The 13,018-nt window shown below is 38.4% G+C and overlaps 1 protein-coding gene and 1 pseudogene across 1 annotated transcript in view; both read right to left on the reverse strand.

The window, feature by feature from the left end:
• Positions 1–7,158, reverse strand: part of LOC110109632 (receptor-like serine/threonine-protein kinase SD1-8) — a 31,263-nt gene extending 24,105 nt beyond the window's left edge. Inside the window, exon 1 of the mRNA XM_028697319.1 lies at positions 6,190–7,158. Coding sequence (XP_028553152.1) covers positions 6,190–7,024 — 835 coding nt within the window. The 5' untranslated portion in view covers positions 7,025–7,158. The remainder of the gene's footprint in view (positions 1–6,189) is intronic.
• A 4,642-nt stretch (positions 7,159–11,800) lies between these two features.
• LOC114580275 lies at positions 11,801–12,670 on the reverse strand (annotated as a pseudogene).
• Positions 12,671–13,018: the final 348 nt, after the last annotated feature.

Here is a 13,018-nt window from a genome sequence, read left to right on the forward strand (position 1 = left end):
GTAGGGGTAGACCTAAAAATACTTGGTTAGAAAATATTAGGAATGACCTTTCTTTATTAGATTTAAACGAGAATTTGGCTTTTAATAGGACACAATGGAGAAAAAGGATTCATGTAGCCGACCCCACGTAGTGGGATAAAGGCTTGATGTTGTTGTTGTTGTTGTTGTATCCTCTTTTTAGATTCCTCGGTAGTACATTAGAATTTTATTAATATATAGTTAGATTATCTCCACGAGCTAGAAGTTTATAAGATATTGTCTTGCATGTCAAAACTTTTATCACTTATGCATTTCTAAGAAGAGTGAATTATTTCTTAAAATTCTTCATTAATTTAGTTTCTTGAAAACTCTAATATCTTGTTTCCTATAAGAGCACATTAGGTCAGCTCGCCGTTAAACCTTTTGATAGAAATTAGAGTCTATAACTTGGCGTCCAAAACTAAGAGTGCATTTATAACATAATGTGCTCTTCTTATCATCAAAACAACTACCACAAGTATTATTCATATAAATATTAACATGGAACATCTTTGCGGATTACCAAATATCAAAATCATTTATCCCTAGACATGACTAAATTCTATATAATTTATTATAATTGAGCTAACTTAAACTATACAAAAAAATAGAGCTAACTTAATCATGGTATTCAATCCCAAATGGATGGGATCAAGTTAATGATGATGATGAACTTTTTTACTTATGTTAATCAAATTTACAACCATGCATTTTGAACTTACAAGCATATTTGGATAAAAGTTGAGCAAAAATATTTACATAAAAGATTTACAATATCATTATTGGGGGCTTAATTCAATGCATGTGATAATTAAACGTTTGATTTTTTCTCATTCTACCTAAAGATCTTGTAGTAGCTACACATAAATATTTGGTTTAATAACTCCATTAAGAATGCCAACATTCCAACATAACATATAGTTGATAGATTTTCCCCTTCACTTCTTTCGGCTTCATGAAAATCAATATTTAATTGGCTCATACTTCATCAATTTAACATGATTTTATAAATCTCATTACTTCAATTGCTTTGTCTTTGTCATGTAGATGATCAACCAAACGTCGCTTGTTCTTCTCACACAATATAGGTTTTGTTTGTGAGAGCTTTCTAAATTAACTTTTTATTTCAAAATTTTTTTGAACTAAAAATTTGTGTACTGGAAAACTACTTTAATAAGCAGTAAAAAAGTTATCTTAAACAAAACTGATATGAATGTTTTTGAGGAAGTTGAATCTTCTTGGATGAGAGAGGGGGAGGGGGAAGAGAGGGAGAGAGAGCTAACGTGAAATTTTCTTTAATCCTCTTCGAAGAGCTTCCAATCTCCATTGCAACCCCTTCTATTTATAGAAGAATGAATCTACTAAGACAACAAGGTCCTAAGTATTAGTGCATAATAATAAACACAAATGTATTTTACAAAATGCTGACGTGGCAGTCATTACATGAATCATATTGTATCTATATATAACATGTCGGCAATGCTAATAAGATCAAGATTTACATTTCTTCATTTCGGTCTTTTCTACTGTTCTTCCCTGTTCTTGCTTTTGCTTTCTACATGGTATCAGACTGCGAAAGTTCCTGATCCTGTTCGCAATGTCGATCTCCGCCACATCATAGCTTCGAGACCATCCCGACGCTTATGGATCAAACGAAGCATTTCTTTCGCCCGCTCTGAAGTTCGTCGTCGCTAACCTCAAATCCATTGTCTCTGTTCAGCTAGCCGCCGACAATTACACAATCTGGCATGCACAGATCATCAAGATATTCAAGGCAAATCGCTTCGATAAGTACCTTGAATCTTTCTCTTCGACATCTACTGAGAATACTCAATCCGAGCGAAATTCTTCGTTGAATACCTCGGAAAATCTCACCAATCTTATAGATCAAAACCTATTCGCTGCATTTTGTTCAACAATCTCCCCCTCAATTCTTCCTTACGTTGTTCATCTTCAATCAACATTTGAAATCTTGTCCACCCTTGAATCAAGATTTCAATCTTCCAACGGGTCCAAAGTGATTCAACTAAATAACGCACTTCACCACATCTCTCTTAAGAATCAGACCTTAACGCAATATCTGTCTGGAATCAAGATCTTAGTTGATCAAATTGCTGCATCCGGTTCGTCAATAGACACGGAAGATGTGATCCTCTACATTCTGAATGGACTACCCATCTCCTACCAATCCTTTAAAACGGCAATCCGCATAATGTTGACTCCAATCACGCTCGATCAGTTATATGCGTTACTGTTAATTGAAGAGGTGAATCTTGCCTCTAATCTTCTTCGTCAATCACCTGATCCAAACACCACTCTCTTCTCTGCTCGCGATCGTGGACGGAGATATCAGGGTCGCAACAATCAAACTGCTTCCTCTGCTACCCGCACCACAGCGAACTCTACAGTCGTTTGTCAAATTTGCTCCAAGATGGGTCATCTTGCTCACAGTTGCTAGCATCGCATGGATCCCACATACACTCCATCGCAACAAACGAATCAGCCAACTGCTCTTGCCGCTATCTCAGACAGCACATACAACAACTGGTATCTTGATTCAGGGGCGACATCGCATCTGGCTCAATCGCTCGACAACATGAATGTTTCGGCTCTGTATCATGGACATGAGACGATCACAATAGGTGATGGGAGATCGGTAAACATAGCCAATTCCGGCACTGACGTGTTACCGACTCCCCCCCGTAAGTTAGATCTATTGAAAATATTTCATACACCTTTACTTGCTTATAATTTGATCTCCATTTCTCAACTTACTCGTGACAATAATATCTCAATAACATTTGATCCTCATGGTTTTGTTTTCAAGGACATGAAGACTCATCAAGTGTTGCTTCAAGGACCATGTAAAAATGGCCTCTATCCTATACAGGTTCCGTCCGCTCTCAGCAAAAATTTGGCGTTATCAACAACAACCACTCGGGCATCCTCTTGGAACGATAGGCTCGGCCATCCTAATGCAAGAACCATCTCCACTATTGCCAGAAGCAACCCGCACTTAAACATTAGCTTTTTCTTGTCTATCTTGTAAACAAACTAAAGGACACAAACTATGTTTTGATAAATCTTTTAATCGTCGTTCGTCTATTCTTTCCCTTATTCACTTAGATTTCTGGCGGCCTGCCCCAATAATGTCTGTACAAGGATATAGATACTACGTTTTGTTTGTAGACGACTTCTCTCGTTTTTCGTGAATTTTTCCGATGAGCTACAAATCCGAAGTTTATGAAATTTTCGTTCATTTCAAATCTTTTGTTGAAAATACACATCTAAAACTATTCAAGTTTTCAGGACCGATGGTGGCTCAGAATTTGTCAATCACAAATTTACTCAATTTCTTAGCAATCAAGGCATTCAGCACCAAGTGTCATGTCCATATACTCCGGAACAAAACGGAGTAGTAGAGAGGAAACATCGGCATATCATAGAAACAACAAGAACCTTGCTCAAAGCTGCGTCAATTCCGTATATGCACTGGCCAGAAACTGTTATTACAGCTATATACCTTATCAATAGAATGTCGTCACCAATAACCTCCAATCTCACGCCTTATGAACTATTTCATCAATACAAACCAGACTACACACATCTAAGAACATTTGGATGTGTGTGCTTTCCGTTATACCCTCCTCACTCTCACCACAAACTTCACACCAAATCCCCCTTATGCGTGTTTCTTGGTTATTCCGATAAGCACAAAGGTTACAGATGTTTAGACACGTCCACCAACAAAATTATAATCTCTCATAACATTACGTTTGAAGAAACCATGTTTCCTTTCAGTTTACTACCTTCACATCATATCAGCACCTCTCAAGATACTCCATCATCATTGCTCATTCCAACATCCAAAAAAACTACACCGCCAAACCGTGTACCTACCATACCAAGATCCATCATACAACCCACTCAAGATTCAACCAGCGTAACGCCAAACTTCTCTGAATCTCTACCTCAATATCCTACAATGTCGCCAGCTCCTCAACAAACTCGTCACCCTATGATTACCAGAAATCAAAAGGGAACTCTCAAACCGGTTAATAGATTAAACATCCTTCACGATACTTCGGTGCCATATGCAAGTCCCGCTCCATCCACCTATGCAGCGGCAGCTAAACACCGAGAATGGCGTGAGGCAATGAAATCTAAATTCCTCGCTCTACAACAGCGGGGAACCTGGAGTCTCGTAGAACAACCAAAAGGTGCTCTGGTTCTGGGATGTAAGTGGATCTACCGGATCAAACATCACTCAGACGGGTCTATAGCCAAGTACAAAGCTCGGCTCGTGGCACAGGGCAACCATCAAGAGTTTGGGCTGGACTACAACAAAACATTTAGTCTAGTCGTCAAACTACCTACGATTCGAGTCATGCAAATTCAACAACTCTACGTAGCAAAGGTGTTTCTCCACGACACTCTCTCCGAAACGGTTTACATGACTCAACCTAGAGACTTTGTGGACGATATTCATCCAAATCACGTTTTCCATCTTTACAAGGTCATTTACGGACTTCAACAAGCTCCACGACAATGGTATAACACATTCACGGAGTATCTCATCTCCATCGGGTTCAAACACAGCACGGCTGATCCTTCGTTACTTATCTTGCACAAACAAAACATTCATATTTTCTTGTTAATTTACATTGATGATATTTTACTAACTGGTAACGATTCCGCAGCTATCACCTCTGTTATTCATCAATTGACAAATCGGTTTTCCATGAAACAACTAAGAACAGTGAACGATTTTCTGGGCATCAAAATAAACAAAAGTTCCCATATGTATTTCCTATCTCAAAAGCATTATGCCGCATCTATTCTACAGCAAACACATCTAGAAAATTGCAAATCCTTGGCAAACCCGACGTGCACCAAATGCCTTCATTTTTTTCGCCGGATCTATACCTCTCGGATCAGCAATTATATCGCAAAATCACAGGCTAGCTGCAGTACTTAATCATTACTAGACCTGACATAGCCCTCAGCGTGAATCAATTTTCTCAGCATATATGCAGGATCCTCAACCACAACACATCTATCTCCTCAAACGCCTTCTACGATACATCAAAGGTACTATCTACTACGGTATCCCTATTACAAAGTCTAAACTAGTTCTTCAATCTTTTTCAGATGTCGATTGGGCCGATGACCCGAGCACTCGCAAATCAACGTCTAGATACTGCTCCTTCCTAGGGGACTCTCATCTCATGGACAGTGAAGAAACAACAGACAGTAGCTCGTTCCTCAACCGAGTCCGAGTACCGCGCCCTGGCTTCTTTAACATCGGACATAATTTGGCTTAGAAGGCTACTAGCTGATTTCGGTGTTCAACAACAACATCCAACGGATATGTTCTGCGACAATACTTCAGCAATTGCACTCGTCGACAATCCAATATTTCATGTCCGAACGAAACACATCGAGATAGATCAAAAGTTCATTCGAGATCACATCCAAAACAAACATGTCCGTCTTCTACCCATAAGCACAAACGACCAAATAGCCGATATCTTCACCAAGGCTCTATCTACTCCTCGATTTATCAACCTTCGCACCAAACTGAAAGTCATTCAATGTATTAGTGCATAATAATAAACACAAATGTATTTTACAAAATGCTGATCTGGCAGCCATTACATGAATCATATTGTATCTATATATAACCTGTCGGCAATGCTAATAAGATCAAGATTTACATTTCTTCATTTCGGTCTTTTCTACTATTCTTCCCTGTTCTTGCTTTTGCTTTCTACACTAAGGAACAAATAATCTAAAACTGGACGAATACCTAACAAAAGCCATAGTTTCTTCTTTCAATATTTTAATCAATTCTCTTATTTTATTGTTTCTTCAAGGCTTCAATGACATAAAATTGAAAGTTTCATAAATATCACCTGAAGTTCACGTACTTAGAGAGAAGACACAATGTTCACTTCACATCTTAGATCTACTATTTGAACAATTCAAGCATAAATTAGAGAAACAATAATTGCCAGCCCGACCAATGCCATATCTTAATGTTAGTCAAAGTAAAATTAGGATCGTAAATGCAATGAACCAAAGAGCCGTACCGTATCCAACAATGTCAGGCAAAATTTTAAAAATAGCTTTGTGTTAAAATAGAATTTAATTGAGTAATGATATATATACCGTTAGATCCATTAGCGGGTGCGGCAACCCGAACGAAGAGATCCTGCTGCCTGTCGTCCGCAGAGGATCTGAGATCTTTAATCTCCTTCATCCAAATAATGCATCCAAATCCTCCCCCGCCATTAAGATAGACGCTTGCATAAGCCGTACAGGAGCAATTCATCAAACACCTTGTCTTACACTCATCCAAGCCCAAGCTCATATTCGCCACCGCCTCCGTCGTATCCGGCAGCGTCATGCCGCGCACCACCAAGAACTCGTCGGTTCCGTTCTCGCTGCAGCCAAGCGCTGCCCCCCTAACGCACCCATCAGACCAATTTCCCTCGATCCAATTCACCGGATTCTTGGGATTAAATCCACCAAGACACTGACACATCGGCAAGCTGCTGGAATCGCATATCGCATTGGTTCCGCACGCCGGAAAGAAGTCGCAAGGATCACTTGGTGCGAACCAAATAAGATTCCAATTCTGAGACGATGCTTTCCATTGGTATATTCTGGCTACCCCTTTTTGATCCATGATCAGCGTAGAAATGGCGTCGCCGGTCGTGTTGTAGTAGAAAAAAATCTCCTCCGGAGTGGAGTTGAAGCCTTGGTTGAAGTATCTGTAGAGGTCGGTGGAGAATAATCCTTTAGGGCAGGCACCGGTGAAGGCGTAGCCGTTCCATGGCCCGCCGCGCCAGATCCAGCTTCCAGAGAGATCGCGGATGACCAGTTGGGGAACGCCGATGGTGTCGATCACTAAGGAATATTTCCCCGGCGATGGATCGGAGTTGCTCAGCCACGACGTGAGATTCCGATCGATGCCGATTTTCAGTTCCGGGCCAAGCTTCATCCCGGAGAGCAAGGTGTCGGTTGGGTAATCGAAACTCTGCCATAAGTGGGAGCTGGAATTCGAAGCTCTGATGACCAAATTACCGGTGTCGAGAAGTTGAGCGACGGGATTGGGAATGGAATTGGGGAAGGAAGGGGAAGACCAAAGAGGAGTGGAGTTGCCAGAAGTTATGAGATGGAGAGATGCGTCGTCGGCGATGATTGACAGTGTTGCGTTGATGTTGTGAATGGGATTCCGGCGATTGGCAACCCAGACGACGGTTTGAACAGCGAGATTGCGGTACCAAATGCCTATATAGCTGTTGGTGGTGTTTGGAGGGGTGAAGAAGCCGAGCGCAAAGGTTCCGTTTGCGGAGATGAGGGTTTCTCTATAGGAGAGTGGACAACACAGAGTCATAATTTCTTTTAAAAATTTTCTTGAATTATAATTTTTGTTTTAAAAAGTTGTTTTAGAAAGCTATGAAAAGCTTTTCCAAACGAAGCCTAAGATTAACTTGAGATAAGCTTGACTTTATTTATAATATATTTTGACCGATAAACTTTGAGCTCGCTCAATGGAAATAAGCTAGTCGTCGTAATTTTTGAGATAGACTGAATCAAAAGGCTCCATTCAAGCCAGCATATTTTCTTTGTTTTTTTACTTAATTTCAAATATTATATATTTTTTATTTTAGATTTCTATGCATTGTCTATGAAAATCCTCTAATGTGTAAATATTGTAAGAAATTAATGGAATGGGAGCTTTTGTTGTGTTAATTGTTTTCAAAACTTCGAAGTCCCATTCTATTTGGTGGTGGATGGTCAATTGGTCACTATGAAGGTTTATTAACTTTACAGACATGGGAAGAAATAAACAAAATCCACCAAGACACAGACATGGGAAGTGTGGTGGCTCTTTGTAGGCTCTACTTGTAGCCTGGTGGATTTTGTTTATTTCTTCTCTTACATGTTTCTTTTTCTAATATCTTCCTGCATGTTGGTTGGTTTGTTCGTCTGCCTCGTCGATCTGCTTTTGCCTGCTACTTCTAGCCCCGACTTGTTCTTCTGTTGGTTTTACTTTTCTTTCCTTTGTTTATTAATTACAATAGTTATGATCCATTGTGTGATGCCTCGGGATCTAATTTGGAAGAATTTTTTTTTTTTAATCTTTTAATAAACAACAATCAATTCTTCCAATAACCATACTTTGATACCAATTGTGATGTATAGAATTTAAATTGGAAGAATTATTCATTTATCCTTTAAATAATCAACAACTAGAGCTATCTAATGGCATCTATTAGTAATAAAAAGTATAATATATTCTACAATTTAAAACATCAGTTTACATATCTATTCATTCTCAAAAGTCATATACACTACTTAGGACTTACATAATCATCACATATCTATCATGTACTTAGTACAAAAGAATAACTAAAATAAAAAGAAATAGAACCTGAAGAACTCTGACCAGCCTCACACTCTTGCTCCTCTGTCCTGAACTGAAAACATTTAACCACATATAATAAACTTAAAAAATCCAGTAGGTCACCAAAACCTACAACTGAATTCAAAGCACGGTAAAGGAGTAATATGCATGTCTAATAGTCAAATCATAGAAGTTGCATCCATATGATCATTGAATCAGTATAGAAATAGTAAACTCACATGCAGTAGCAATAAAACCTGTAAACAATAAAACAGTATGATACAAAAGTCAATAAAGTGGTAAACCGGTACGGGAGGCAAATCTATAAAAAATAATTATATCCGTACATAAATCAGATAAAGCATCAAATCTAAATATCAATAAAACCTGCTAAAATATGTAAATATAGTAAAATTATATAATAGTGTACACATGATATCAAGTTATTTTATATCACATTCTCAGTATATCACATGCATAATATCAGTTCAGTGAATCATCAGTATCAAATTGTATTAGTATCTTTATCAATAACAGTAACAATCTAGTGACAGGAATAATAGAATAATGTAATAACAGTAAATCGGTGTAGTAACAATACATCTGTATAATAATAAAAATGATGCTTCAAAAACATGCATTTCAAGAGTCATACTAAACAAATAAGAAGTCATGACTATCACGATATTTTTCAGTGTTATATTAGTATCAGTAAATTGTTTGCTCAGTAAATAGAGTCGCCACTCTTTGCTCGTCTCACTACAAGCAACGATGGTGTTTGCTCGTTGCCTCGCTGTGAATAACCTTCTCTGTTTCGTGCGCTTCTTCGACAAAATCCCATATATACGCTGATCTGGGTTAAAACTGGGTCATGCTCAGGTTTCTAGGTCAACCCGAACCCAACCCGTTTCGGGTTCGGGTTGACCCAAACTCAAAATTTTCGTGTCGAGTTTTCGGGTCATGTTCAATATTGACATCCCTATTGAAGACAGGGAGGCTTGCCAGCAAAAGCAGAAAAACAATCAATAAAGCATTTTTTTTATTATTTTGATTTGCTTGCTTGATGTTACTTTGAAGGCTTCAACTAGTACTGCTTCTCGTATAAAAAGCAACTTATTGTGATGAAATTTTAAACTCAGTGTAATCAAGCTCATCCTAAAGAGAATCTTCTTCATATTATATAAAAGCCATTTTTCTACCAATTTTCTTTTTGTATTTGAATATATTATGAATAAAATTACTAACGAAGCAGAACTCATTATCAAGAACCATAATGTTCTTGGCCATATGCAACTCTTTGCTTTATTTGTCCTCTTTTTAAAGATCAAATTTATAATCTTCATCGTTTCATTTTTGGAGTTGAGTCAGAGCAAATAAAATTAAGCCAAGTCTACTCAAATTGAGGTTGCATAAGATTTCATTTGCATTAAATTTTTTCTTGAGTTCAAGAGAAAATTTAACTAATTACATATTTGATATTAATAATGTAAATTTATTAAAAAAAAAAATTAAATCAGCCCATTTAACTGATTTAAAAAAGTCCAAAATTTTATTCAAATTTCTTCAATTATGGTGTGAGTACCGAACCTTCCTCCCTCTTTGAAATCTCTAACAATTTGGGGGAAATGTCATCCAGAGTTAAAAGAACGCTATGGAGAGGATGGAGGCTCCGATAGGCACAAGATTGCTCACATTCCTAGTATCGATATAAGGCCTAAATAACACGTGTAAGGCTAAGATTAACAAAGTTAGGTCTTCTCTTTCTCAGCTGGTATTTTGGAGGGCTCAAATCCTTACAGTCTTCCTCCTTGGAAAGCTTATCTTCACTTCAGAGTCTATATATTTATGTTGTCCCTATGCTTCTGGAATATGTTTGTTTGAGTTGTATTTTGCTCTTTAAGCGGTGGCTGGTATCATTGTCTGCTGGCAAATTTTTTTTGTGTTCTTTGCATTCATGATTTTTCATTCATGTAGTGTATACTCTCTGTTGCTTAAATCCTCCATGTGAAGGAATTGTTGTTTACTTGCAAAAAAGATCAAATTTTCATTTCTTCATCTTATTGTTTGGTCATTTCCATTGTTTTGAGCCACTTAAATGATATTCATAGTTTGATTTTAATCTGATGAATAGCTTTCTTTGGTGCTAAATTCTTCTGATTTCTAATTTTATTTAGAAAATTTACTTGAGTTGATAGATTTGTTATGTTTTATAATTTACTTGATTAATCCTCAGCTAATTTTGAAGAGGCATCCACCCCAGAAATCGAGCACAAGTTGAAGGATTCACAACTATACTTGTTTACCAATCAAATTAAACATCGGCGGCTCATTAACAATTTTTTACATAGAGGTCTAAGGCTTCCATCAAATCCCCCTTTCTGAATAGTGTCAAAAAAGCCTATGGATCAAGTGGGCCTAAACCCTCCAATCAATAATTCTCTTTATGGAAACAGTTACATAGATAGATATAATGATTAGGGCTTTGCCTTAAAATTGCCATGAAAAAAAAAATATATAATGCATCTAAAAATTACTCCATTTGCTCAACTATCCTTCTTTCTTGGAGAGATTATTACGATCCGACTTCGAACACAGAGTCATTCGATTTTGTGATTGTGAATAGTAAAAACACAATTATTGTTCACCCCTATGCTTTTACAGTCCTTCGATCTTCATCGCCCAATTGCAGTCCTTAGACCACCACTGTTTGGCTATGATCTTTTAAACCTCCAACTGCAACTCTCTGACCGCTATTATCCTACTATTGTTCCCCCTCTCTCTCATATGTGTTTTTATGATCCTTAGTGTAAAATTAAGACATTAAACTCTTTATCTCTATGTCACGGTGAATGTTCAGACATGCAATAAATCTAAATTTTTTCAATCATAATTAAAATAAAAAAACAATTTTATGCCATCAATAATTACTTTGTGATGAATGAAATTATAAAATTTTAATTAGTTAAAAATTATACACTTTTAAAATAACTCCCATGGCTATAAAACTCCTTAATATAAATTAATATATTATAATCTAAAATTTTATTAAAATTAAACATCACTAACTGCAAGAACTATCCGTACCTTTATCACGTGGGGCGACTCGAACGTAAAGATCCTTCTCGCCGTTCGCATAGACTCTGAGATCCTTAATCTCCGTCATCCAAGTAATGCATCCATTTCCTCTGCTGCTAAGATCAGCGTTGGCATAGCCATTGCAGGAGCAATTCATCAAACACCTTGTCCGACACCCATCCAAGTCCAAGCTCATATTCGCCGCCGCCTCCATTGTGTCCGGCAGCTTCGCGGCGCGCACCACCATGAACTCATCGGTTCCATTCTTCCCGCAGCCAAGAGCCGCCTCTCTCACACACCCATTTGACCAATCTCCCACTGCTGCAATGACGCTTTCCATTCGTATCGTCTATCTGTCCCATTTTGATGCATTTTCACAGTGAAAATGGCGTCGCTGACCGTGTTGTAGTAGTAGTAAATCTCCTCCGGAGTGGAGATGAAGCGGGAGATGAACTCCTGGTAGAGGGCAAGATCGAAGAAATGTTCGGGATCGGCGCCGGAGAAGCCGAAGCCGTTCCATGGTCCGCCGCGCCAGATCCATCCGCCAGATGATTCGCGGATGACCAGTTGGTGAACACCGATCGGGTCGATCGCTAGGGCATATTTCCCCGGCGATGGATCAGATAAGCTCCGCCATGAGGTGAGATTGCGATCGATGCCGGTTTTGAGATTAGGACCAAATTTCATACCGGGGAGCAAGGTATTTGTCGGATGGTCGAAACTCTGCCATAAGATGGAGTTTGAATCCGGCGATTTGACAACAAAATTGCCGGATTCGAGAAGTTGGGCGATGGGATTGGGGTTTGAATTGGGGAAGGAAGGGGAAGACCAGAGAGGGATGGAGTTACCGGAGATTGTGAGATGGAGAGATGCATCGTCTGCGGTGATTGAGCGTGTTGCGTTGAGATGGGGAATGGGATTCCGACGATTGGCGACCCAGACCACGGTTTGTGCAGCGATATTGTGGTACTATATACCTATATAGCGGTTGGTTGTATTTGGCGGGGTGAAGATGCCGAGGGTGAATGTTCCGTTTATGGAGATTAGGGTTTCGCCATTGGAGAGGGGACGAGATGGAGTAAGAGTGTCGATTGCGAAGGAGCTGTAGCAGAAGCAGAAGAAGAGAAGGATTGGGAAGATCGGCTCTCCATTCATTTCCAGGTTTTCCTCACGCTTTGACTCTTTTTCCTTTCTTTCTTTTTTTTTTTACTAATTCATTGTTGTTTAGCTTTAGATTTAACTATCGAAGGTTTTGACTATCAATGAAGAACTAGACTATCAATCACACATTCACACCGTTTACTTTTAGTAGTATAATCAAGGTTGTGAAAATCGGACCGGACAACGAACCGGAAGAGGGAGAGGTTCACGGTTCAATCGGTTCGACCGGTCAAACCGGGGTCGAACCGGATGACGTAATAAATAATTATATTATTAAAATTTAATAAAATAAAAATCAGATAATATAATTATATGAGCATTTAATAATATTTATAAATTTTTATACAT

The sequence above is a fragment of the Dendrobium catenatum genome, unplaced genomic scaffold (genome assembly GCF_001605985.2).
Source record: "Dendrobium catenatum unplaced genomic scaffold, ASM160598v2 fragScaff_scaffold_913, whole genome shotgun sequence".
Classification (NCBI taxonomy): domain Eukaryota; kingdom Viridiplantae; phylum Streptophyta; class Magnoliopsida; order Asparagales; family Orchidaceae; genus Dendrobium; species Dendrobium catenatum.